This window comes from Vicugna pacos, chromosome 16, assembly GCF_048564905.1.
Source record: "Vicugna pacos chromosome 16, VicPac4, whole genome shotgun sequence".
In the NCBI taxonomy this organism is placed as follows: Eukaryota; Metazoa; Chordata; class Mammalia; order Artiodactyla; family Camelidae; genus Vicugna; species Vicugna pacos.
The window spans coordinates 44946185-44965995 of NC_133002.1; the positions used below are offsets into that span (position 1 = coordinate 44946185).

At 54.5% G+C, this 19811-nt stretch overlaps 1 protein-coding gene across 5 annotated transcripts; it reads right to left on the bottom strand.

Moving 5' to 3' along the window:
* Nucleotides 1–446: 446 nt before the first annotated feature.
* Nucleotides 447–17097, bottom strand: ANKRD13B (ankyrin repeat domain 13B). 5 transcript variants are annotated; one of them, XM_072939127.1, is made up of 15 exons: nt 16966–17097; nt 7153–7288; nt 6925–7049; nt 6792–6837; nt 6061–6204; nt 5778–5967; nt 5637–5703; nt 4488–4569; nt 3658–3722; nt 3296–3426; nt 3019–3176; nt 2741–2893; nt 2460–2623; nt 2304–2380; nt 447–1829 (listed from the first exon to the last, which is right to left on the bottom strand). In XM_072939127.1, exons 1-15 carry the CDS (start codon nt 17077–17079, stop codon nt 1592–1594), a joined length of 1890 nt encoding a protein of 629 aa, XP_072795228.1. In that variant the 5' UTR covers nt 17080–17097; the 3' UTR covers nt 447–1591. The 5 variants fall into 5 exon arrangements, 4 of the variants coding, with proteins under 4 accessions (XP_072795228.1, XP_072795227.1, XP_072795229.1 ...); XM_072939126.1 differs by having other exon boundaries at nt 1452–1829; nt 6052–6204; XR_012059723.1 differs by having other exon boundaries at nt 1693–1829; nt 3019–3121; nt 6052–6204.
* Between the last annotated feature and the right edge of the window lie 2714 nt (nt 17098–19811).

The following is a 19811-nucleotide window of genomic DNA, read 5'->3' on the forward strand; positions in this document are numbered from 1 at the left end:
ATGGCAGAGGGCTCTCTTCCTTCTTCCCACTCGCAGGGGAGAGGGCAGCTTCCTCCAGGCACTCCGGCAGGAGAACCAACCAGAAAACTGGCATGAGGAAGCAGGTTCACCTCTTCCAGACACACATGCACGCACCCACGCATGCGCATTGTCCCCAACCCTCTGCTGTGGCCTTGAATCTAGGAGGAAAACAAGATGGACTGAAAGAAACATTTAATCAAGTGCTCAGTCTGTGCCTCCTGCATGGGTGGGGGTGGGGGTGTGAGACCCCTCCAGCCACTGCAAGTGCCACCCTCAAACTCCTGGGGGACCTGACAAATGCAGCCCTGGGCTCAGGACCCACCAGATATCCTATTACCTTAGGGCCCTCCCCACACTGACGTTCAGAAGGAACCCCCAACCCACAGGTGGGGGATCTTCCCTAGTAAAGGCAGGTAGGAAAAGCCTCGGGTTTGAAGCCTCTTTTATTTGTGCCTCAGAATCAGTCTGGTGCCCCTGGCATCAGGGAAGGGGGTGAGAGGAACAGCTTCTCTTTGTTCTTTTCTTCCGTCTCTTTTGTGTCCCTTTTGAGCCTCACTGGCTGAGCCAGGAAGGCCAGTCCGAGAGAACTCGGACAAGGGTGTGCGGTGGGCCCCTGCCCCTGGCGGGGTCTGTGCTTCTCTGGGTGGGTGGGGTGGGGCAGGGGGAGAGCCGGGGGTTAGCACCATTGGATGAAGGGTTTTGGAGTCAGCCCCTGGGTGGGGTGAAGTGGGACGCACAACCACAGAGGGCTAGCAGCAGCTGGTGGGAAGGGGTGGGTGGTGGTGCCAGGGCCCTGGGAGACCCCTCTGTGTCCAGTATAGTGTTTGCCCCATGCCCACTTTGCCCCCACCGTTCGCCAAGACACCACGAGGGAGCCAGGCCTTGCCCAGGTTGGGGGGCTACCTTGGGCACCCTCCCTGATCACAAAAACGTGCCTTGGGGATAGGGACTCCAACCTCTGGCCGCCCAAGGAGAAGCTGGGACCACCCTGAGAGACCCGGGAGAGGTGTGGGGGCTGGGGGAGCCGGGCACCCCGCTAAGTGCACTTGACGCTGAAATGCCGGGGTGGGGGAGGGGCTGGGCCCTTGACGTGCTGGTTTGTATCTGGGATAAAGCAGCAACACAGCACGTGGGGAGCTCAGCTGCCCCCCAGGGGTGAAGAGCGGAGATGCAAAGGCTTCACGGGCAGTGTCCTGGAGTGGGGTCAGTGAGCAGAAAGGAGGACTGGCCAGAAGGAGCAAGAGATGGGGACACTGCTCCTCTAAGGACCGGCTCCCCCTCAGGACCGCCTGGCTCCGCCCTTGGATGGGTCGAGCCCAGGGAAGAGGGGTAGGGGTCAGGATACAGCAAAGCAGGGGGACCGGGCCGTGCCAGCTGCCTCCAGGGCTCTAACCCGGAAAGGTACCCCGCGGCCAGGCCGAATCCCTCCCTGTCTGGTGCCGAGCGCGCCGCTACACTCCCGAGGCCGCGGCTCTGGTCTCCAGACGCAGCTCGGCGAGCGCGCGCGCGGGGCAACCCTAGCTCCGGGACAGGTCCCGCGGGGCATGGCCAAGGGGCCCGGCAGTGGGCGCTACTGCTCCGTGAGTGAGAGCCGCAGGATGCGCTCAAGCTCCTCCTCCTCCTGGCGCGCGCGCCGCCGCCGCTCCTCCTGCTCCTGCGCAGACAGCTCCATGGCCAGCCGCAGCTGCTCGTCGTAGCTCCGGAACACGTGGCCGCGTGGGCCTGGGCGCGGGCTGGGCCGAGGGCTGGGGACCGACGCCAGGGCGGCGGGGGGAGCGGACTGGCGCTGTGGCGTGGACGGAGCACTCCTGAGGTCAGGTAAGATACGTCCTGAGCTTCGAGCACACCTGCCCATAAGCGGGGCTGGAGACAGCGTGGAAGCTCCCGGAAAGCGCAGGCCTCGCCACCCTCCAGTAGAGGCGATGAGCCTTGCGTCACCTCCTTGGTTCCCTCCCACCCGGTTGGGGCAGATGCCTGCTCCTACCATGCCTATCCTCTCATTCTTCTAGAACCTCAGCCCCAACGTCCTGTCTGGTGAGGGTCTCAAGGCCGTGAGGCCTGGACCCTGCTTCTGGCCGAGTTTCCAGCAAAAGGATGGCAGTGGTAGAAGCCATCTTGATACCAGTAGGGACCCTCGTGAGGGTACCATGGTTACTTGGGCCAAGACTTCTCAGCCATCAGTATTCTCACGCACTGTGACTGGATCCTGGGGGTTTTCTGCGCCTTGGTGGTGGTGGGGGAGGATAGGCGTCTCCAAACCCTTTGGGTGGGCAGGTACTGACCTGTCCTGTCGTCGACCCTCGTAGGACATGGGGTGAGTGCCCGGCTTGCTGTTGGTTAGTGCCTCCCAGATGGTGACCTGGGAGCGGGAGGGGAGTGGGTCATTTAGTTGTGGCGGCACTGCAGTCCGGTGGCCCAGTGCGGGCGCGGAGACGCACCTGGTCATACTCACTGCCCGCCTCAAGCAGGCTCTGCTGGATGGCGAACTGCAGTAGGTCGTCATCGTCGTCGCGGGTGGCTGCCTCTCGCTGGCCGCCCAGCACGCTGTAGCCCCGTGGGGCCTCGAACAACGCGGGGGAGATCTCGCAGCCGCGGCACGAGGCTGGGGGCGCCCAGCTGGGGATCAGAGTGGACCCGACCCCCCCATCCCCCCACTCCCAGGGAAGCGCTGGATAGAGAGGGGAAGTGAGGGTGGCCTCAGGGCGGTGCCAGGTCTCACTTGTGGAACTGGAGCTGCTGATGCTGGAGGAGTCGCTGCCCGGGGAAGGAGTCTCGCTGCTGGGGCTGCCTCGCACCAACGGCACCGGCTCATCACAGCCATTGAGGTTTCCAAAGGTGATGCGTGCATTGAGGATGTGGAAGATCGGGATTTCTGAGGATGAGAAAACCATCAGGCGCCACCACCCATTCCCTCACACCTTAGGTACCCCTTTCTTCGCCTCATCTAAGCCCCACCATCCCAACAGCAGATGAGGGGAAATGGGGGTGGGGCCTCACCAATCTTGACTGGGAAGCCGGGAGGCAGGCGCAGGGTAATGAAATCCCGGAGCTTGGCGAAAAGTGCATTGCTGACAGCCATGAGGTCAATGATGGGGGCCACCTGCTCACACAGGGACAGGGGATGCTCCTCACACAGCCACAGCTTGGCCTTGAACCTGCCCCCCAGATCCCAAGGGGTGAGGGACACTGTAGAAGCCATGGCCTCCCAGCACCTTCTGGAGCCCCTGCCCTCCGAGCCCTGCCCACCCCTCCCCAGCACCAACAGGGGCCTCACTTCTGTGTCTTGGTGGTCAGTTCCATGGGGCGGCCCATGTCACGGTTGCCAAGCTCAAAGTTGGGGTTGAAGTACTCTTCTGCGGTGATGGCAGTGGGGTTGGCTTGGCTCAGAGTCTGAGTGATCAGGGTCTGTACCACATGGGGAGGGGCCCGTAAGTCCTTCTCAGTCCCTGATGCCAAGCCAGCCACTTGGTATTACAGGCCCCGGAACTGTCCCCCCACCACTGTGGAACTGACAGGGCCTTGGGCATTGTGAAAAGAATGGAGGTCCACACAAGCTGTGCTAAGGGTACCTCCCAGACCTCCTCTTGATCCCCATCCACACCCTTCCACACAGGGGTATCCCTGGCACACACTCACCCCGTTTTGGGGGCCCCCATGCTGCTCAGCAATTCCCAGGAAGGACTGCAGAGGTGTTTTACAGCCTACAAGAAACATGGCATCTCAGAGGACACTGTGGCCCTCAGAAGTGACAGCACCCAAGACCCCGGAGGGAAGGAGGATTGCTCACCCACACCACATGCCCAGGCACCTTCACCCGAAGGTGACTGAGGACTGCAAAGGGCAGGGGCAGGATTACCATAAGCATAGCTGGAATTAAAGTAAGCCTAGGGCTCAGGAGAAACTTCTGAAAATGTCACTCTCCAGGTTGGTGACACTGGCCAAAAAATACCTGCCTTTGGTGAGCAGTTTTGGGGTATGCATGTGTACGTGTGTGTTTTCCTTCAGGCACTTCCATATTACCTTTATTTTGTCCCCCTGTGAGTTGGGAATTATGTCTTTCCACTTTAGACAGCCCAGAGAGTAAGGTGTAGTATCAGTGGGCACAGAGAGAGATTCAGTGGCAGGGCCCCTGACTTTCTGCCCAGGGTTATGTCCCACTAGACTAGAATGGTCAATAGACTGCATCCATGATGTCCCTCCACACACACAAATCCAATGCGGGTGTTACTAATCAGTTGTAGTATTCCTTCCCCTTTAGCCCAAATGTGGCCTTAGCATCTTCTTAGCAGCACTCTAAGCAGCCATTACCAATCATTAGGATTTGGCTCTTGAATTGAAACCTGTTTGCCTGAATAAGCTATCTTGGCTTCTGCTAGGATGTCAGAGGAAGTACTGATGGAGGAATACAAGTGGGAGCTGGTTCCTCACACCTTCCCACACCTTCCCATCGACTTCTGCCCCATTACCTTTGACCTTGCCCTTGTGCTGTTCTGAAAGATGCTCTGTCCGTGTCCGGGTGATGAGCTCCACATTGGATGCCCCATATACCTGGAGACAGATGAAGAAAGGACTCAAAGCTTTGGTACCCCTACCCTTGTCCCCAAGGGCATTAGAAACACTTTCTGTAAGGAAGGTGCTGAGGGAAGGGGGTGCTGTTTGTTCCAATCTCCAGGCCTTTGGGCAAACAAGTATATGAAGTTGTTCATTCATTCTCTTATTCATTCAACAAACATTTTGTGAGGAGACTTTATGTGCCAGGCACTGAGGCAGGCATCAGGGACATACTGCTGAACAAGCATGGCCAGACTTGATCCCTGCCCTCTTGAGGCTCACAATCTAGCTGAAGAGACAAGAAGAAAGTGGAGAGTAAGAACACAATGTGACACATGTTCTAGTAGGGGGAGCATAGAGCTGTGGGTACAAAAAGCAGAGGCCATAACCCAGCCTATGAATCAGGGAAGGCTTCCAGGAGGAAACAACAACACAGAACCTTGCAGCATTTATTAGCCCCTTCACTCATTACTGGCCCCAGATGGCCCCATATGGGTGATGTAGGGATCCCAGAGTGACCAACAGTCTTCTTAAGGGTGAAGGCCTGGCTCTGGAGTCAGGCAGCCAGGGCCTGAACCTCCACCCTAGGCAATCTTGTACTAGCTATGTAACCTCTTCAAGCCTCCATTTCCTCATCATAAAATGGGCTGATATCCTACTTTATAGAGTTGTTGTGAAGGTTAAATGGGACACCGTGGAAAGGACTCAATAAACATCTGTAAAATGGGAATAATAATAGCACCTACCCAAAAGGGTTGTGAGGATTAAATGAGTATGTGTGTGATACACACACATATATACATAGATGTGTGTGCATGTGCATATGTACACACATACATATACATACATTTGAAATGTCAGAACAGCACCTTGAGCATGAACATAATAGGTGCTCAGTAAACTCCAGCCATTCTCATCAGTTGCCTCTTAGTCTCATGCCCTTCCCTCCACACTGCATTGCCTCTGCATTTCCAAGGCTGAGAAAGCTTGGTCAGGAAACCCCTCCCCAGCTCGCCGTAGGCAAGAGGGTGGCAGGGTCTGGCGTCTGGGAGCTGTGGCCTCACCTTGGCCTCATACCCATTCACCATCTCCGTCTTCTCGCTGCGCCAGCCCAGGATGCCGGTCTTGTTCCTGGGGAAGCAGAATGGTCCAGGTGAGGGGGCACCACAGGCTGGCTCCAGGCTTCCAAGGCCGTGCCCACTTACCTCTCAAAAGAGATGTTCTTGGTGTCGAGCTGCGTGGTGACGACGGGCGCGGTGAGCCGGCTCAGCACCTGCTCCTCAGTGGGCTGGGCAGCTGCCAGCAGCAGCTCACGGTCCTGCCCGGCCAGTGCCAGGGTCTCCGTGTACACCACCCGGCGGTCATGGTCAATCTCCATGACCACAGCACTGGTGTCTGCCAGCCGCAGAATAACACAGGGGGGCAGTCAGCGGTTGTGTGGGGCTGTCCCCAGCCTCCCGACTCTGCCCCACCACCCACCTGCCTGACCTTGGCCCCTGAAGACAAAGCTACGGTTCCCTCGCTGCCATGTCATGTGGTCAAAGCCCAGGAGTGTGGTGTCTACCCGCAGGTTCTGCCCACTCTTCCACACTTTGTAGGTGTCACTGGGGCAGATCTTAGACACCAGGGGCACTAGGTGGGAGAGAAGGTCAGAGGTAGCTTCAGTTTGCCTGCCCCACCCAACCTGGGCCACCTCAGGACATGGGGGTCAGGGTAAGGGATGTGGCTGAGAAAAAAGGGTGGGAGAGCAGACCCTTCCCCAACTCCCTACACACAAATGTAGACCACAGTCACTCAGATGTGAGCAACCTGAGGTTGAGGACAGGCATGTCTGAGCTGTGACCACGTCCCTAGTATCCACTATTTAATTCATTCACTCAATCTTTCATCCAATCTTCCAACAAACATTTATTAAACACCTGCTGTGTGCCAGGCACTGTTTCATACACTGGGGATACAAGATTGAACAAGACAGGACACCTGCCTTCTTGGAACTTACCTTCTAGCACAGGGTGACAGGTAACAAACAAATGAGCCAATCATTGCAAAGTGAAGGAAATAATAGTAATGAATTGAGGCAGTGTGGAAAGGACTCAGGAATGGGTAGTACTGAGCTGAGAACCAAAAGGTGAGAGGGAGCCACGGGAAGAGTGCACCAGGCAGAGGAGCAGCAAGCGCAAAGCCCCTGAGGTGGGAGAGGCCCCGTCAGCCCCTCTTACCCCAGCTAGTGAACTCCCATTTCATCTCCACGTAGAAGTCCTGGGCCTGAGGGGTGAAAAGGAGAGTGGCTAAGCCTGCAGTAGAGCTAGGGTTCAAGGGCTACAGTGGGGAGGCTGAGGGGCTGGGCCTCACCTTGCGCAGCTTCTCCAGGAGCACGGGGATACCCGCCAGCCGCTTCACCACCCGTTGGTAGTCGCGATACCGCAGCACAAGCTGCACTAGCTCCAGGTCCCGGGTGCTCACAGCCTCCTGAAGTACTGCAGGGAGGGGGAGGCAATGTCACAGGGCAGGACCCTGCCTGAGGCTCCCTTCAGCCAACTAGAGGTGAGGATATGATGCTGGGGATATTGGTGTGCCCACCTGTCCAGCCACTGCGATTCTCCCTGCCCACGTCTGCACCGTGTGCCAGGAGTACTCGGGCACACTCAAGGTGCCCCAGGGTGGTGGCCAGGTGCAGGGGAGTCCGCCCACGGGGATCCAGTTGCTCAATGTCCACCTGGAGAAGGAGGTGAAGACATCACCCTAGTCACTTCTAAGGCAGCCCATCTGAGCCCAACAGCCTCTGAGCAGGCAGCAACCACCTGGCCATCCTGCCTTGCCTATCTCAGAAAGCAATGGGAAAGACAGATACAGTCAGCTGGGGTCAGGTGAGTAGAAGGGCTTGCAGGACAGGGAAGGAAGTAACTCTAAGAAAGGGAGGGACTTCCTCCTTTCCTGTTCACCCAGGTCCCCTGACTCTTCCGAGGCCCAGTAGGATGCCTGCAAAGAATAAGCCTCAGGCTCTAGAGAGGCTATTGGCCACGGAGGGCACCTGAGGTAGAATTTACCCTAGGGGTCCAAGACCACACCTTCAGAAAGGGCCCCTAATTTAGATCATTGACATTATCACTGAGTGAGGTTTAGCAAACAGTTGCAGTAATACATTGATGGAAATGAAAGAATACGTTCATGGTACAACTTCAAACCCATGTCCTGTGCCTGTGTTAACATTTTTTATAAATTCTATTATTGTTCTGTGAATAGCATGATTATATTGCATTAGATTTTTGTTGGGTGATAAATGCATATGTATCTTAAACATAAATATTTTTATATATTTCAAGAGGGTAAGACTTCTTGTTAAATACACTGAACTGACCACATGCATGTAACTCTTCCTCTCCTCCCCAAAACTTGATTAAAACACCAGTAAAAAGTTTCTACTTCAACATGAAGAGATAACTGAAATTACCCTCCTACCAGAAACAGAGAAAACTACTGCTTCAAAATGTATGAAATAACTGTTTTTGAACACTAGGCAAAAAGAAGTTCAGGGCTGTGATCCCTGAAGTAAGAAAAACAAACAAGGTGGGCTCTATGATTGCCTAGATTTCTACCTGGAGGAGTATTCCAGACTGCAATTCAGGGAGGGGAATTTCCAGCAGAGTATGGTGGTCTCACTGAGGAGCTGAGGAGACAGAGACAGGAGTTCAGGGAGGCTGAGATAGGTAGAAGTTTCAGGGCAGAGTTCCAGAAAGAAGTGAGCTATGCAAAAACAAAACAAACAAAAAAAACCCTCCAGAAATCTATATGTGGTCCCTTTAAAGTCTTCGCCCAATCCTAAATGTCACGTATAGAGTGAAACTCAACAAAACCAGGCAGAAAAGGAGCAATAGGCTGATAAATTCTCAGAGCTCACCCATGACAGGGAGACATTCAAGCTCCAACCTGCTAGAGTGGAGACTCCTTGTTGATTACCCAGGATATTCAGTAAAGACCTGAGAAGGGTTATGCCTTAGGAGTAGGGCTAACCTAACCCTAGAGAAAAGGCTCACCCAGACCTAATATAATAAAGATTAAAAATAAGCTCAAAAGGATCAAAGGATTACTTGATTTGCAAGTAACTTAACTTAGTCCGCCAGAACAAAGCCTAACACACTTTAAAGGAAGACAAAGAAATTCCGATGCTTAACATCGCAACATTTACAACATCCAACATCCAGTTAAAAACTACTAGACATGCATAGAAGTAGGAAAATATGACCCATAATCAGGAGAAAAATCACTTAATAGAAACATTCAGAAATAATAAAGATGAATGGGTCCATATGCTCAAGAGTTTAAAGAAAAACATGAACACAACATTCACAGTGAAAGAAATGGGAAATAAGTACAATATCTGAAATGAAACATTCACTGGATAGAATTAACAGTAAATTAGACGCTACAGAATGAAAAAAATCAGTGAATTTGAAGCCACGGCAATAGAATTATACAAACTGAGATGCACAGAGGAGAAAAAAGTAATCAAAAACATTCAAACAGCCTCTGCAATGTGTGAGACATTATAAGGCATTCTAACATATTTGTAATTGAAGTCCCACAGGATAGGATAAGAATGTGGAGGAATAAGACAAATTTAAAGAAATAGCCCCCAAATTTTGAAATTTGATTAAAAAAAACTATTGTTGGGGGAGGGTTTAACTCAGTGGTAGAGTGCATGCTTAGCATGCACAAGGTCCTGGGTTCAATCCCTGGTAGCTCTGTTAAAAAATAAATAAATAAACCTAATTACCTCCCCCTCCAAAAACAAACCCCAAAAAACCAAAAAAACTATTGTAGTGAGTTGAATGGTGGAGCCACAACAAAATATGTCTACATTCTAACTGCTAGAACCTGTGAATGTGGCTTGCTTTGGAAGGATCTTGGCAGATGTAACTAAGTTAAGGATCTCAAAATGAGATCAGCCTGGATTATCCAGGTAGGTCCTAAATCCAATTATGTGTCTTTATAAGATACACAGAGGAGAGATACACAGAGAAAAGTTCCAAGTGAAGATGGAGGAGAGACTGAAGTTAAGCAGCCATAAGCAGAGGAATGCTTGGAGCCACCAGAAGCTGGAAGAGTCAAGGAAGGATTCTCCCCTAGAGCATTTGGAGGGAGTGGAGATGACACCTTGACTTTCGACTTTTGGAAGTTTCCAACCTCCAAAATGATGAGAGAATAAAATTTTGTTGCTTTAACCCACATAGTCTGTGTAATTTGTTGCAGAAACTAATATAATAGTAAATCCACAAAACCAAAAAACTGAATGAAGTCCAATTAAGACAAACACCAGAAAACCTACGGACTATTGTAATCAAATATTGAAAACTAGCAATAAAAAGAAAATCTTAAAAGCATTTTGAGGAATGAGACACAGTATGTATAGAGGGACAAATATAGAAAATACTACATACTTTTCATCAGAAACCATGCAAGCTAGAAGGCAAGAGAATGAAATCTTTCAAGTCCCAGGGGGAAATTGTCAACCTAGAATTCTATATGCTGTGAAAAATATACTTCAAAAATGAAAAGGAGAAGTAAAGACTTGTGGACAAACAAGAGCTAAGAGAATTTCTCACCAGAAGACGTCCAAGAAATGTTAAATGAAGTTATTCAAGTGGAAAGAAAATGATAGCATATGGAGACGTAGATCTATACAAAGGAATCAAGATTGCCTCAAATGGCAAATGTGTGGGTAAGTATAAGAATGCCAATAGAGTATTTAAAACCCACAAGAAAATGGCTGGGGCATCACAACTGACTTAGGGAAGCAGAGGGTACCAGACCCCAAGCATTCACAGAAGGGGAGTCCAGTGACTAGCAAGCCAGATCTCCCCTTAGAACCCTTGAAAGGTGCAGAACATGCAGGCAATGGGAACAGCAGAGGTGGAAGTAAGGCTTAGAACTGAATACAGGGGGTCTGGTTAAAATTCAAAATCCCCGGCCCCCTCCCCAATCTTGTATAGCTGGGAGATGATCCCCTTCCCCTCCGCAGGATGCCAGGGGTTTATTTTCTATAGAAATTGAACCTGAGATGCATTGGACTCAGGGACATTGGTCTGAGGATGAGGTCATGGGGCTAAAAACAGATGAACGGTGAGAGCCCAGTCCCTTCCCTGCCTTAGGTCCTGAAACACTGGCAGCCAGACTGCACACAACACTGCCCCATCCTGCCCCTAGCAGGAGATTGGAGAATCCTTCCTTGGAGAAACTAGACCTCTGAATACAGGCATCTGGAGATCCTATAATACGCAGGCCAGTCATCTTACAACAGCACCCATGCATTAATAAGCTCCACGCCGCGATCTTTAAATGCCCCAAGAGCCAAGAGTGCTGGACACTTGAGGAAAGCTGCCAACATGAAAGAGACCAAAACATACAAATAGATGCTAAAAACCCAGAGGAAACAGCGGTCAGTGCAGGAAATAGGAGAAAACTTCTTAGGGGGTTGTAGGGGACAGTAACTTACATCCTCAGAAAAACATGAAAAGGAAATTGACTCCATGAAACAAAATAGGACATTCTGACCTTCCGTGACTTCTCTTTTTTCCCCATGCTTTCTTCACTCTAGCATTCCTGGACAGCTTCACCTGCCCCAGTTCTCCCATCATGGTAAACTGTACCTCAGTTCACTCCCTTTCCAGGTCAGAAACTTAGAGACTTTTTCCTCTCTTCCTCTTCTCTTATCTTCCATACCTAATCCATCAGCAAAACCTGACCTTATAGGCTCTACCATCAAAACAGATCCCAGAGTCTTCTTAGTTTTCTCCGCCTTCAGGATACCCTTCTGGTCCCAGCCACCCTATCTCTCACCTGGTGGTCAAATTCCTCCCACTCCCCTCTTGGCTCCTTAGGTCTGTTCTCCAAGAGGCCTCAGGGCAGGTGCTGTCATCCTGTGAAATGTTCCTCAGGTCCTGATGCCCTGTAGCTCAAAACCTCTCCGTGGCTTCCCATCCTCTTTAGAATAGAATCCAACAGCCCTAGACTTCTCTTTGAACTCACATGCTCTCCCCTCTCTCCTGCAAGCTCTCCCCTGGAGCACTCTCCTCCTACAGTCTTTTCTAGATAGCCACAAATGTTCCCCCCACCCCCGCACTTCATTCAGGCCACCGCTCAAATGTCACCTCCTTAGAAAGGTTGGCCTTGACAACCCCTCTCAAATGACAGTTGCTATTTATCTACCTCTTGTCCCTTCTCCTGCTCTAGTTCTCTTCCAGCACAAGTTGCTTGTTTATTTTTTCATTGTCTCCCTCACCTCGACTGTAAGCCCCACAAAGGAAGCGTCTGTCTGTTTTGTTTGCTGCTATCTTCCCAGTCCCTGGACGGTGCCTGGCACATAATATATATTTATGAAACAAATGCATAGATGACTGTTTTGAAGGGACATGGGGAAGGAAAGCAAAGCAATACAGTACAAAGCTGATAAGCCAGTAAATGTCTGTAGAAGTATATTGTTTACAGTTATGGAGGCAAATAACAGAAGAGCCTAAAGAGTTCAAAGTGGTTGCCTCTGAGGGATGAGAATAAGAGGTGGGGGAGGCAGAGTGAGGACTGCCGTCTTCTAGCAACAGCTGAGTATTTTAAACATGAGTAGAAACTCCTTTGTCAAAGTAAAACATTTTAAATAATTTAAGTTATTTATATAATTTTATAACCCTGTGTTGGTATTTCTTCATTTTTAAACATACTAAGAGCCTCAAAATAATCCAGAAAACTTCCTGGCCCCTGTAGCCCTCTGAGCTGTAGCTTGGAGCTGTGAGCAGCCCCCTGCAGCTCCTCTGCACCAGCTCCCCACAGAGGAGGGGAGCACTATTTTCTCTTTGCCTATTATGGGTTAGGCTGGGCCCCCGGGGTCTGACCTGGATGGGGTCCTGAGTCCTGGGGTGGGAGTGGTGCAGGGTCCACAGACCCTGAGCTGGCAGGGCCACATGGGATGTCAGAAGGTGGCCTTCCCTTGGGGGGGCAGCGAGCCATCCGTGCCTCCCACCGGCCCTGCCCCAGATGCCGCTGCTGCTAACAAGGCCCCAGGGAGCCAGCAGGGCACCCCGCCTGGTCCCAGGGCTCCAGATGCTGCCTCTCTCCCCCTCAGGTACCTCAGCTCCAGGCTCCAGAGAGAGGCTGGCACTGCGTGTGGGCGGGGGTGCCCTCCCCACCCTGACTCCTCAGCTCTACCCTACCCATGGTCCCCAGGGCACCGTTGTTTTCCAGGGCCGACTTGAGCCCTGCATATACTCAGTCTGGCCCCAAATAAGTTCTCTCCACCCGTCAAAGCAGGGCCTGCAGTGGAGGCGGCACTTTGCCCTGGGCCCAGGTGGGAGAATTCATTAATTTCCTGGGCAAAGGCCTGCAGCCATTTAATTGCTGGGATGAAAAGGTTTCCCATGAAACTCAATACCCAGCCCTCCCCACTAAGAGAACGGAAACTCCTCAGCTGGAGTCAAAAGCAGGGGTCTTTTGCACTTAGGAGCTGGGTCTCCCTGGGCAGAGAACCTCCCTGCTCCCACTCAGGCGCACGCCAACACATGCGCGTGCGCACACACATGCACAGGTACCATAAGGACATACACTTGTACTCCTGCCTCCACACTCACAGTACACGTGACATCTAAGTTTACAAGCACATGTGTGCCAAGCTGCCCTCCGGCTCTGCAGGCCTCTACTCATGTGTAACACATGTGTTTGCCAGCGCACTTGCATGTGCACACCCCTTGAACTCACAAGCACTAGCAGGGTATTTTTCAAAGCTGTTTAGCATTAGCAGAGTCCTTTTGTTAGGTAAAATCTTGTAAGAACACAGCAAATATACAGGCTAAACACAGGTGCCGGAGAAGTTAGGTGAGGGGCCCAGAGCTTGGGGCCTTCCTGCTCTGCCTTCATCCCCTTTCCCTGCCCCACTCCATCCCCCAGCCCCAGGGAGGACAGCCTGTCAGGTATGGCCACTGCTTCTCTGCTCTCTGGATGAGCTCACTCAAGGGGGATGGAGGCAGGTCTGGATGAGCTCACTCAAGGGGGATGGAGGCAGGATGCTTCCTCAAGTTGAGTTGGGCTGATGGGGGCAGCACCTGCTGACTCTCCCTCCACCCGGGCCCCTCCATCCTGCCCCACGCAGCCCCTCCCCCCTCATCCCAGATACATTGATTTTTGGTTTCTGGGGTTTGTGGCTCCCTCTCCTGAGATTCCCAGCTCTCCAGCTGTGGTGATGGCCTACACCCAGGCCTGCCCCCTTTGAGGGGAGAGGGGACCCAACAGGGACAGAGGGGCAACCTCTGTCTGAGCACAGGGCCCACTGTAATCAAATGCTCATCACAATCCCATCTTGCCCACCTCTAGGTCAGAAGGATGAACAGGGGAAAGCAGGAAGGAAGACCATGGTGGAGGCAGCCCCAGGAAGAAAGAAAATGTTTCCCAAGACCACAGTCTGGCCCCTTCCAGAGTGCCTGCTGCAGGAGAAGAATCCTGCTCTCCTCAGCCCTCCCACAGGGAGCTATTCAGTCTAAACCTCCACCTCCCACCCCCAGGGAACACCAGAGATGCGTGAGTCCAGAACCAAGGCTGTGCCCAGCCGTCTGGACCCTGGGGCCTCACACCAGCCAAGGGGGAACAGGCACATCCACTGCCCTACAACCCCCTGCTCCCTCCCAACCTGGCAGAGCAGGTGTGTGGCAGGAAGCACTGCTGGGTGTCAGCTAGCGGTGATCATGGACCCTTCCCTTCACCAAAAAACACCCGCTGAGCACCTTCCCTCTCTCTGCCACTCCCTGCTTCCGGCCCCTGTGAACCTGCTCTGAACCCTGCCGTGTCATCCCCCTCCTCCTTGGCCAGCATTGCCAAGCCTGCCCATGGGAGGGCCTCTGCGGGGCTTTCTTGGAGTGAAGAAGAGGCAGCTATGCCAAGTGAAGACCAGGGAAACCCAGCTGCTGTGTGCTTGAGGAAAGCCTGGCTGTTTTCTGTGACAGTAAGTACCAGGAGGATGAGAAATCAGGGACCCCCAGCTGAGATGCCTAGGGGTCTACAGGGTTTCATTTGGACGTTAGGTGACTGCCCCTAGGCCCATCACCTACAGGAAATGGCTGGGTTGGGCACCCTCTGCTCTCCCTGGGAGCCCGAGGCCCTGAGGACTAAGCAGTGCACATCTGGATACCAGCATCACCCTGCATCGGTCCTAAAATCAGGAATACAGCCAGGGGGCTCTCCCTCCCAGACTGATGACATTCCCCTTTTTGGCACTCCTGGAGCAAAGGGGAGGATAAGTCTGACTCCTTTGTGGTTGAACCAACAAACCAGTGCCCTATACTCACCCCCTGGCCCTAGCCTAGGTCAGGGCATGTAGTGTCTGTTTAAAGAAGACACAAACTCACCAGGGTGGGGGAATGAGTGGGTGGGGATGGGGTGAACGTGGTGCCTGGTTTCTGTGGCAGCCTGAGGGGAGCAAAGAGGGACACGCTTAGTGGTCCAGACCACCCCTACCTGCAGCGGGTTCCCAGCCCAACCTCACTCCAGCAAGATGGCTGCTGACTTGAAGACTATCATTCAGAGAGGCCTGAGTGAAAGAACTTTTTCTTCTAGGGCATTCTGCCCCTCTCCAGTCTCTGTGAAAAAGAACCACCAAGCCTCCCAGTTGCAAGGGAGTGCAACTGAGGTATTCTGGACATTCAGCCACTAGCCTTCTGCCTAATAATCCTTCACCCAACCATCAACTATCCCATCAGGAAGCTCCTTTCAGATCATACCTAAATTCCTTCAGCTGTAACCTCCGTCAGAGCCTTGACTTCTTTCGCCCTCAGGGGAGGAAAGCAGAGAAGAGCCAGAGGAGGTGGCCTGTCTGTCTTATCATCCTGCACGTCACACTGTACTTCCCTGTTCACACTTGCTTCACCAGAACAGGGTCTCCTGGGGGGCACAGGCTGTGCCTGGTTTGTTCATCTTTGTTCCCCAGGACCTACCACTGTGGCCTTGCTTCCTTTACCAGACCCCAATGGCCACAAACCATTTCCTTTATAAACAGAGATGTGGTCTGAGAAGCAACCTGGAGCATCCGTGTAGAAGCAAAGGTAGAATAGAAGTGGACACCCCAACCAGCCTAAAGGCTTGAAGGCTCAGGTCACCCCAACACTTCCTGGGACTGCTATACAGAGCTGGATGCCGTCCTGGTCTGAGGGCTCAGTGGTAGACTTCAGAGACACTCTGACCCTCACTTCATCGCCATCTGGCAATGCCCTGCTCTTCACCTCACTCTTCCCTTGCAAAGCAGACAGCTCCTCAAACTGAACTTCCTGTGACTCAGGAAGTGGCCCTCAAAAGGCACATTCCCAAAGGAGGTTTTCAACTCCTGAGCAAACCACTCCCAGCCCATAGCCCCAGAGTCTCAGATCCAGGCCAAGCCTGCAGGCCTCAGCCAGAGGCAAATCAGGGCAGGCTGGGCCCAGCTCTGGCTCCTGCCTCCCCACCCTGGAGGGTGAGTTGTCTGGAGGGAGTTGCCATGAGAGCTTACCTGTGACCTGGAGGCCAAGGGCAGAGTTGGGAACTACCTGTGGCCTGTGCCTGCCTTGGTCCTGAAGAATGGCCAGGAGACCCCATCCCTTACCTTATCTTCTTGGAGGCCACCGCCCAGTCAAAGCTGGCTGACTTACCCATTCTCACTGACTAGAGGAACCAGGGGGCCCACTGGGTGCAAAATCTCAAATCCTTCCGGGGGCCAGTGGCCCCCTAGCTTCCTCAGCGCCTAGAAGCCAGGTCCCAGCACCAGAGTGCAGGAGAGCGTCTTTCAGCACTTGGACAAGGCCCTTCGCCCAGGAGGGTCTCTCTCCCCACTCTACATCCCTGAACCCAGCGTGCTGGGGTCTGAGGGATCCAGGAGCTCTGCCCAGTCTGAGGAAACAGAATAGCGTTCGCCTTAAGAGTAGAGGGCACTGGGTGGGGCTGGGATGTCTGGGAATGTCAAAGCCTATTTTCTGATCCTTGACCTGTGGCCCCTCTTCCTACGCAGGCCTTGCCCACCTCCGCACACTCCCGCGGGAGGTGTCGCTGCTGGGCTGAGTCGGGCGGATTCTCCCACCGCGTGGAACACAGACGGAGCCGAAAGCCCCTTCCCAAAGCCCTCACTGCCCTGGCGAAAGAGGGGCACGATGTCACCAATCCCAAACTGGGAGGGTCCGAAGCACGTGTGGGCCGCCTGTCCAGGACAGAGGGGAGCGGGCGGGGGCTGCTCCCATCACCCTCTCCAGTCCACAGCACAAAAGCGGCGGCTGCGAACAAAGAAGCGCTGCAAACTCGCCTGGGAGGCGGGACAGCCCGCGCCGCGCCCCCTCCCCACGCCGGGCGGGCGTGCCCGTCGGTGGGGTCCCGGCAGCACCCCGACGGCGCTCTTACCTGGCCGGCGCGGACTTCTTTCTCCAGCTCGCGGTGGCGGTTGTGCCACACGAGGTAGTGCAGGGGATACTTCCCCTCTGGCCCCTTCCTGGCGGAGGCGTTGGCAGGGATCATCGCCCGCTCCTCATGCCGGGGCCGCGGCGCCCGGCCCGGGAGGAGGGACGGCGCCAGAGCCGGGGCCCGGGGCCGCGGGGCTGGGGGCCAGCGCTGCCTGCTCGCAGGGCTGCGGCTTGGGCATGTGCGAGCGGCGCCGGCGGGCGGGGGTGGCGCGCTCGGCGCGGTGCGGGCGGTGCGGGCCGCGGGCGTCCTCGCGAGGCGGCGGCGGCGGGTGGCGCGGAGAGGCCCCCACCCGCCCGGGGAGGGCGCGGGCACTCGGCGGCGCGGCGCGGACTCGCGCCTCGCCTCCCACACCCCCGCACACAAAGGCGCCGTTCGGCGGAGGGAGCAGGCGCCCGCAGCGGGCGCGGGGGCGCACGGGGCGCGGGCCCCGGGGACGCCGCCGCCGCCGCAGGGACGCGCGCCCACAGCCCCTGGCGCCCCGCAACTGCATAGCCCGGCCCTCAACACGAGCGGCCGGCGAGGGATGCGGGGATGCGGGGGAGAGGGGAGGGGGACGCGGGTGCCCGGGCAGAGCTGGTTATAAATCGGCCCCGCGGCATCATGGGGCTTGTAGTCTGCCTCGTGGAACTGGGGGTGGCGAGAGGACGGAGAGGGTCCCGCACTGTCCCCCGATCCATCGAGAGGGTAGGGAAAGAGTCAAGCCTGGCCAGAACGGAGGCAGTGTCCTGAGGCCAGGTGGATTAGGGCGCACCCCCTCCCGCTGGCATTTTGCCTTTTGCTGGGGAAGGAGGGGGCTACAGGCCTTGCTCAAGCATTAGGGGGCACGGGAAGGTGTGGCCTTCAGGATTGAGTTTAGGTCCCAGCGGAACGTGGGCAGGGATCCAGATCACAAGAAAAGAGTAACTGATGGAAAGATCCTGGGAAAGGTGCAGGACTTTAGTGCCAAGGGTCATTGGAGCAACCAGGAATCTGGCACCTGAAATACTACGTAGGAGTCTTCCTTGCCCTCTTATAAAATTAAGCTTTATCTTCCACAGTTGACATTAGAAGGGGAATGTCCATTAAGGCAGAGGACAGCCCCCTCCCCCCAGACGCTGTCCTCTGCAAGGACCAGAGAGGGGCTGGGCAGAAAAAGCAGCAGGTGGCAGCTCCCCACCTCCACCCCATGTGGTCCCTTCAGGAGAGGGAGTGACTGATTCCAGAGACTCTCCTTCCTGAATAACCCCAGGGCAGGGAGGTCTTTCCAGAAGGGTTCCAGCTGACGCTGTGGTAAGAGTGGAATTGGCCTCTGGGGCTGGCTATTGCAACGGCTGTTAGGACCTAGAGGCTTGACCCAGTCCCTGGAGGCAGCAGGTCAAATTCCTCCTCACCAACTGCCTGACCTTAAGCAAATTGCTTAAATTTTCTGGTTTCTCAGACCACTCACCTCCAAAATGTGACTATAAATACTACTTCCTGGGGTAAGCTAAAGATAATGACTGCCCTGGAAATGGTGCATCCCTCCCCTATCCAGGAGGACTGGGACAGGTGGTAGGACCAGGCACAGTGCCTTCTTGAGCCCACCTTAGAACAAGACAGGAACAAGGGATTCCATACCAGCCCTACAATCCAAGAAGCGTTTGTGTGGGAGGTGCTAGCAAAAGCTTGCAAACTCTCCGCGCCTCTCTCAGGTTTCTTTGTGTGGTCTTCTTTCCTTCCTCCTCCACACCCAATGGTGCCAGGCCCGGGCGGGAAAGGCTGAGGGAGGAGTAGACTGCCTCGCCCCTTTCTCCAGGCTGGGAGGAGCTAGTTGGCGTCTCCAGGGTCGGGGACCGCTGCCCACCTCTGCCACGAGGGGTCAGTAGAGTGTCGTGGCTGCAGCCGAAGTTGGGGAGGGGGCCGGAGCGGGGGAAGGACGGCTAGGAGTGGCCGGGAGAATGCCTGTACATTTTTCATTAAATTGTTTTTAGAACCTTGTTGTGATTTCTTTTTAACTGTCCTGCTTCCTGAGGTGGCGAGGTCTCCAAAAGGAAATTCCGAAACCCTTTATCTCTAGCCCCAGACCCAGAAACTCTGATCTCCGTGGCGGGGCTAGGGGCTTCGGGAACAAAGTTTGGAGAATGGATCCGTGCTTGGGCCACTCCCAGGTAGTCCCTGGGCCAACCAGGAGATGGGGCTAGTGGGATGCGGGGGGTGGGGGTGGACAGGGTGACTCATCCTTATTCCCCAGAAAAGGCTCTAGGAGGCGGGGAGGTCCTCCTGGAACGGGGGGCCTATACCCTGGGCAGCCGGAGCTTCTCTTTTTGCCAGACGGCCCTGGACTCTAAACCCAGGTCGCTTTTTCTCCGGCCTGCGCGCTCCAGCTGCCACGTGCTCGAGACGCGCCCACACAGCAGAGAAACAAAGACAGCCAAGCGATGGGGCTGCCAGCACCCGCCTCGACATTTAATAAATGAAATTCCATAGCTGGGGGTCGATTGGGGGTGAACGCGCGGCCACCGTTCTTGGTCTGTGCGCCCGGTAAGGGCAGACAAGCCGCTCCTCCCATTGCCAGTGATGGGGCCACCAAATCCCCGGTCTGACTCCTCGGTGGGGGTGCAGCACGGGGCGGCAGGTGGTTACCCCCACCCCTCTGTTCCCTGCGAGGTGTCTTTGCTCTTAGAGGCCCTGCCAGCTGAGCGGCTGGCTATGGGGGGAGGGGAGGCCTGTAAGATTTTTTTTAAAGGTGCGATTATAAATATATCCCGTGGATCGCGATTTCAAACAAACTTGTCAATCTAGGGTGCAGCGAAAGGCGATGGAGGCAG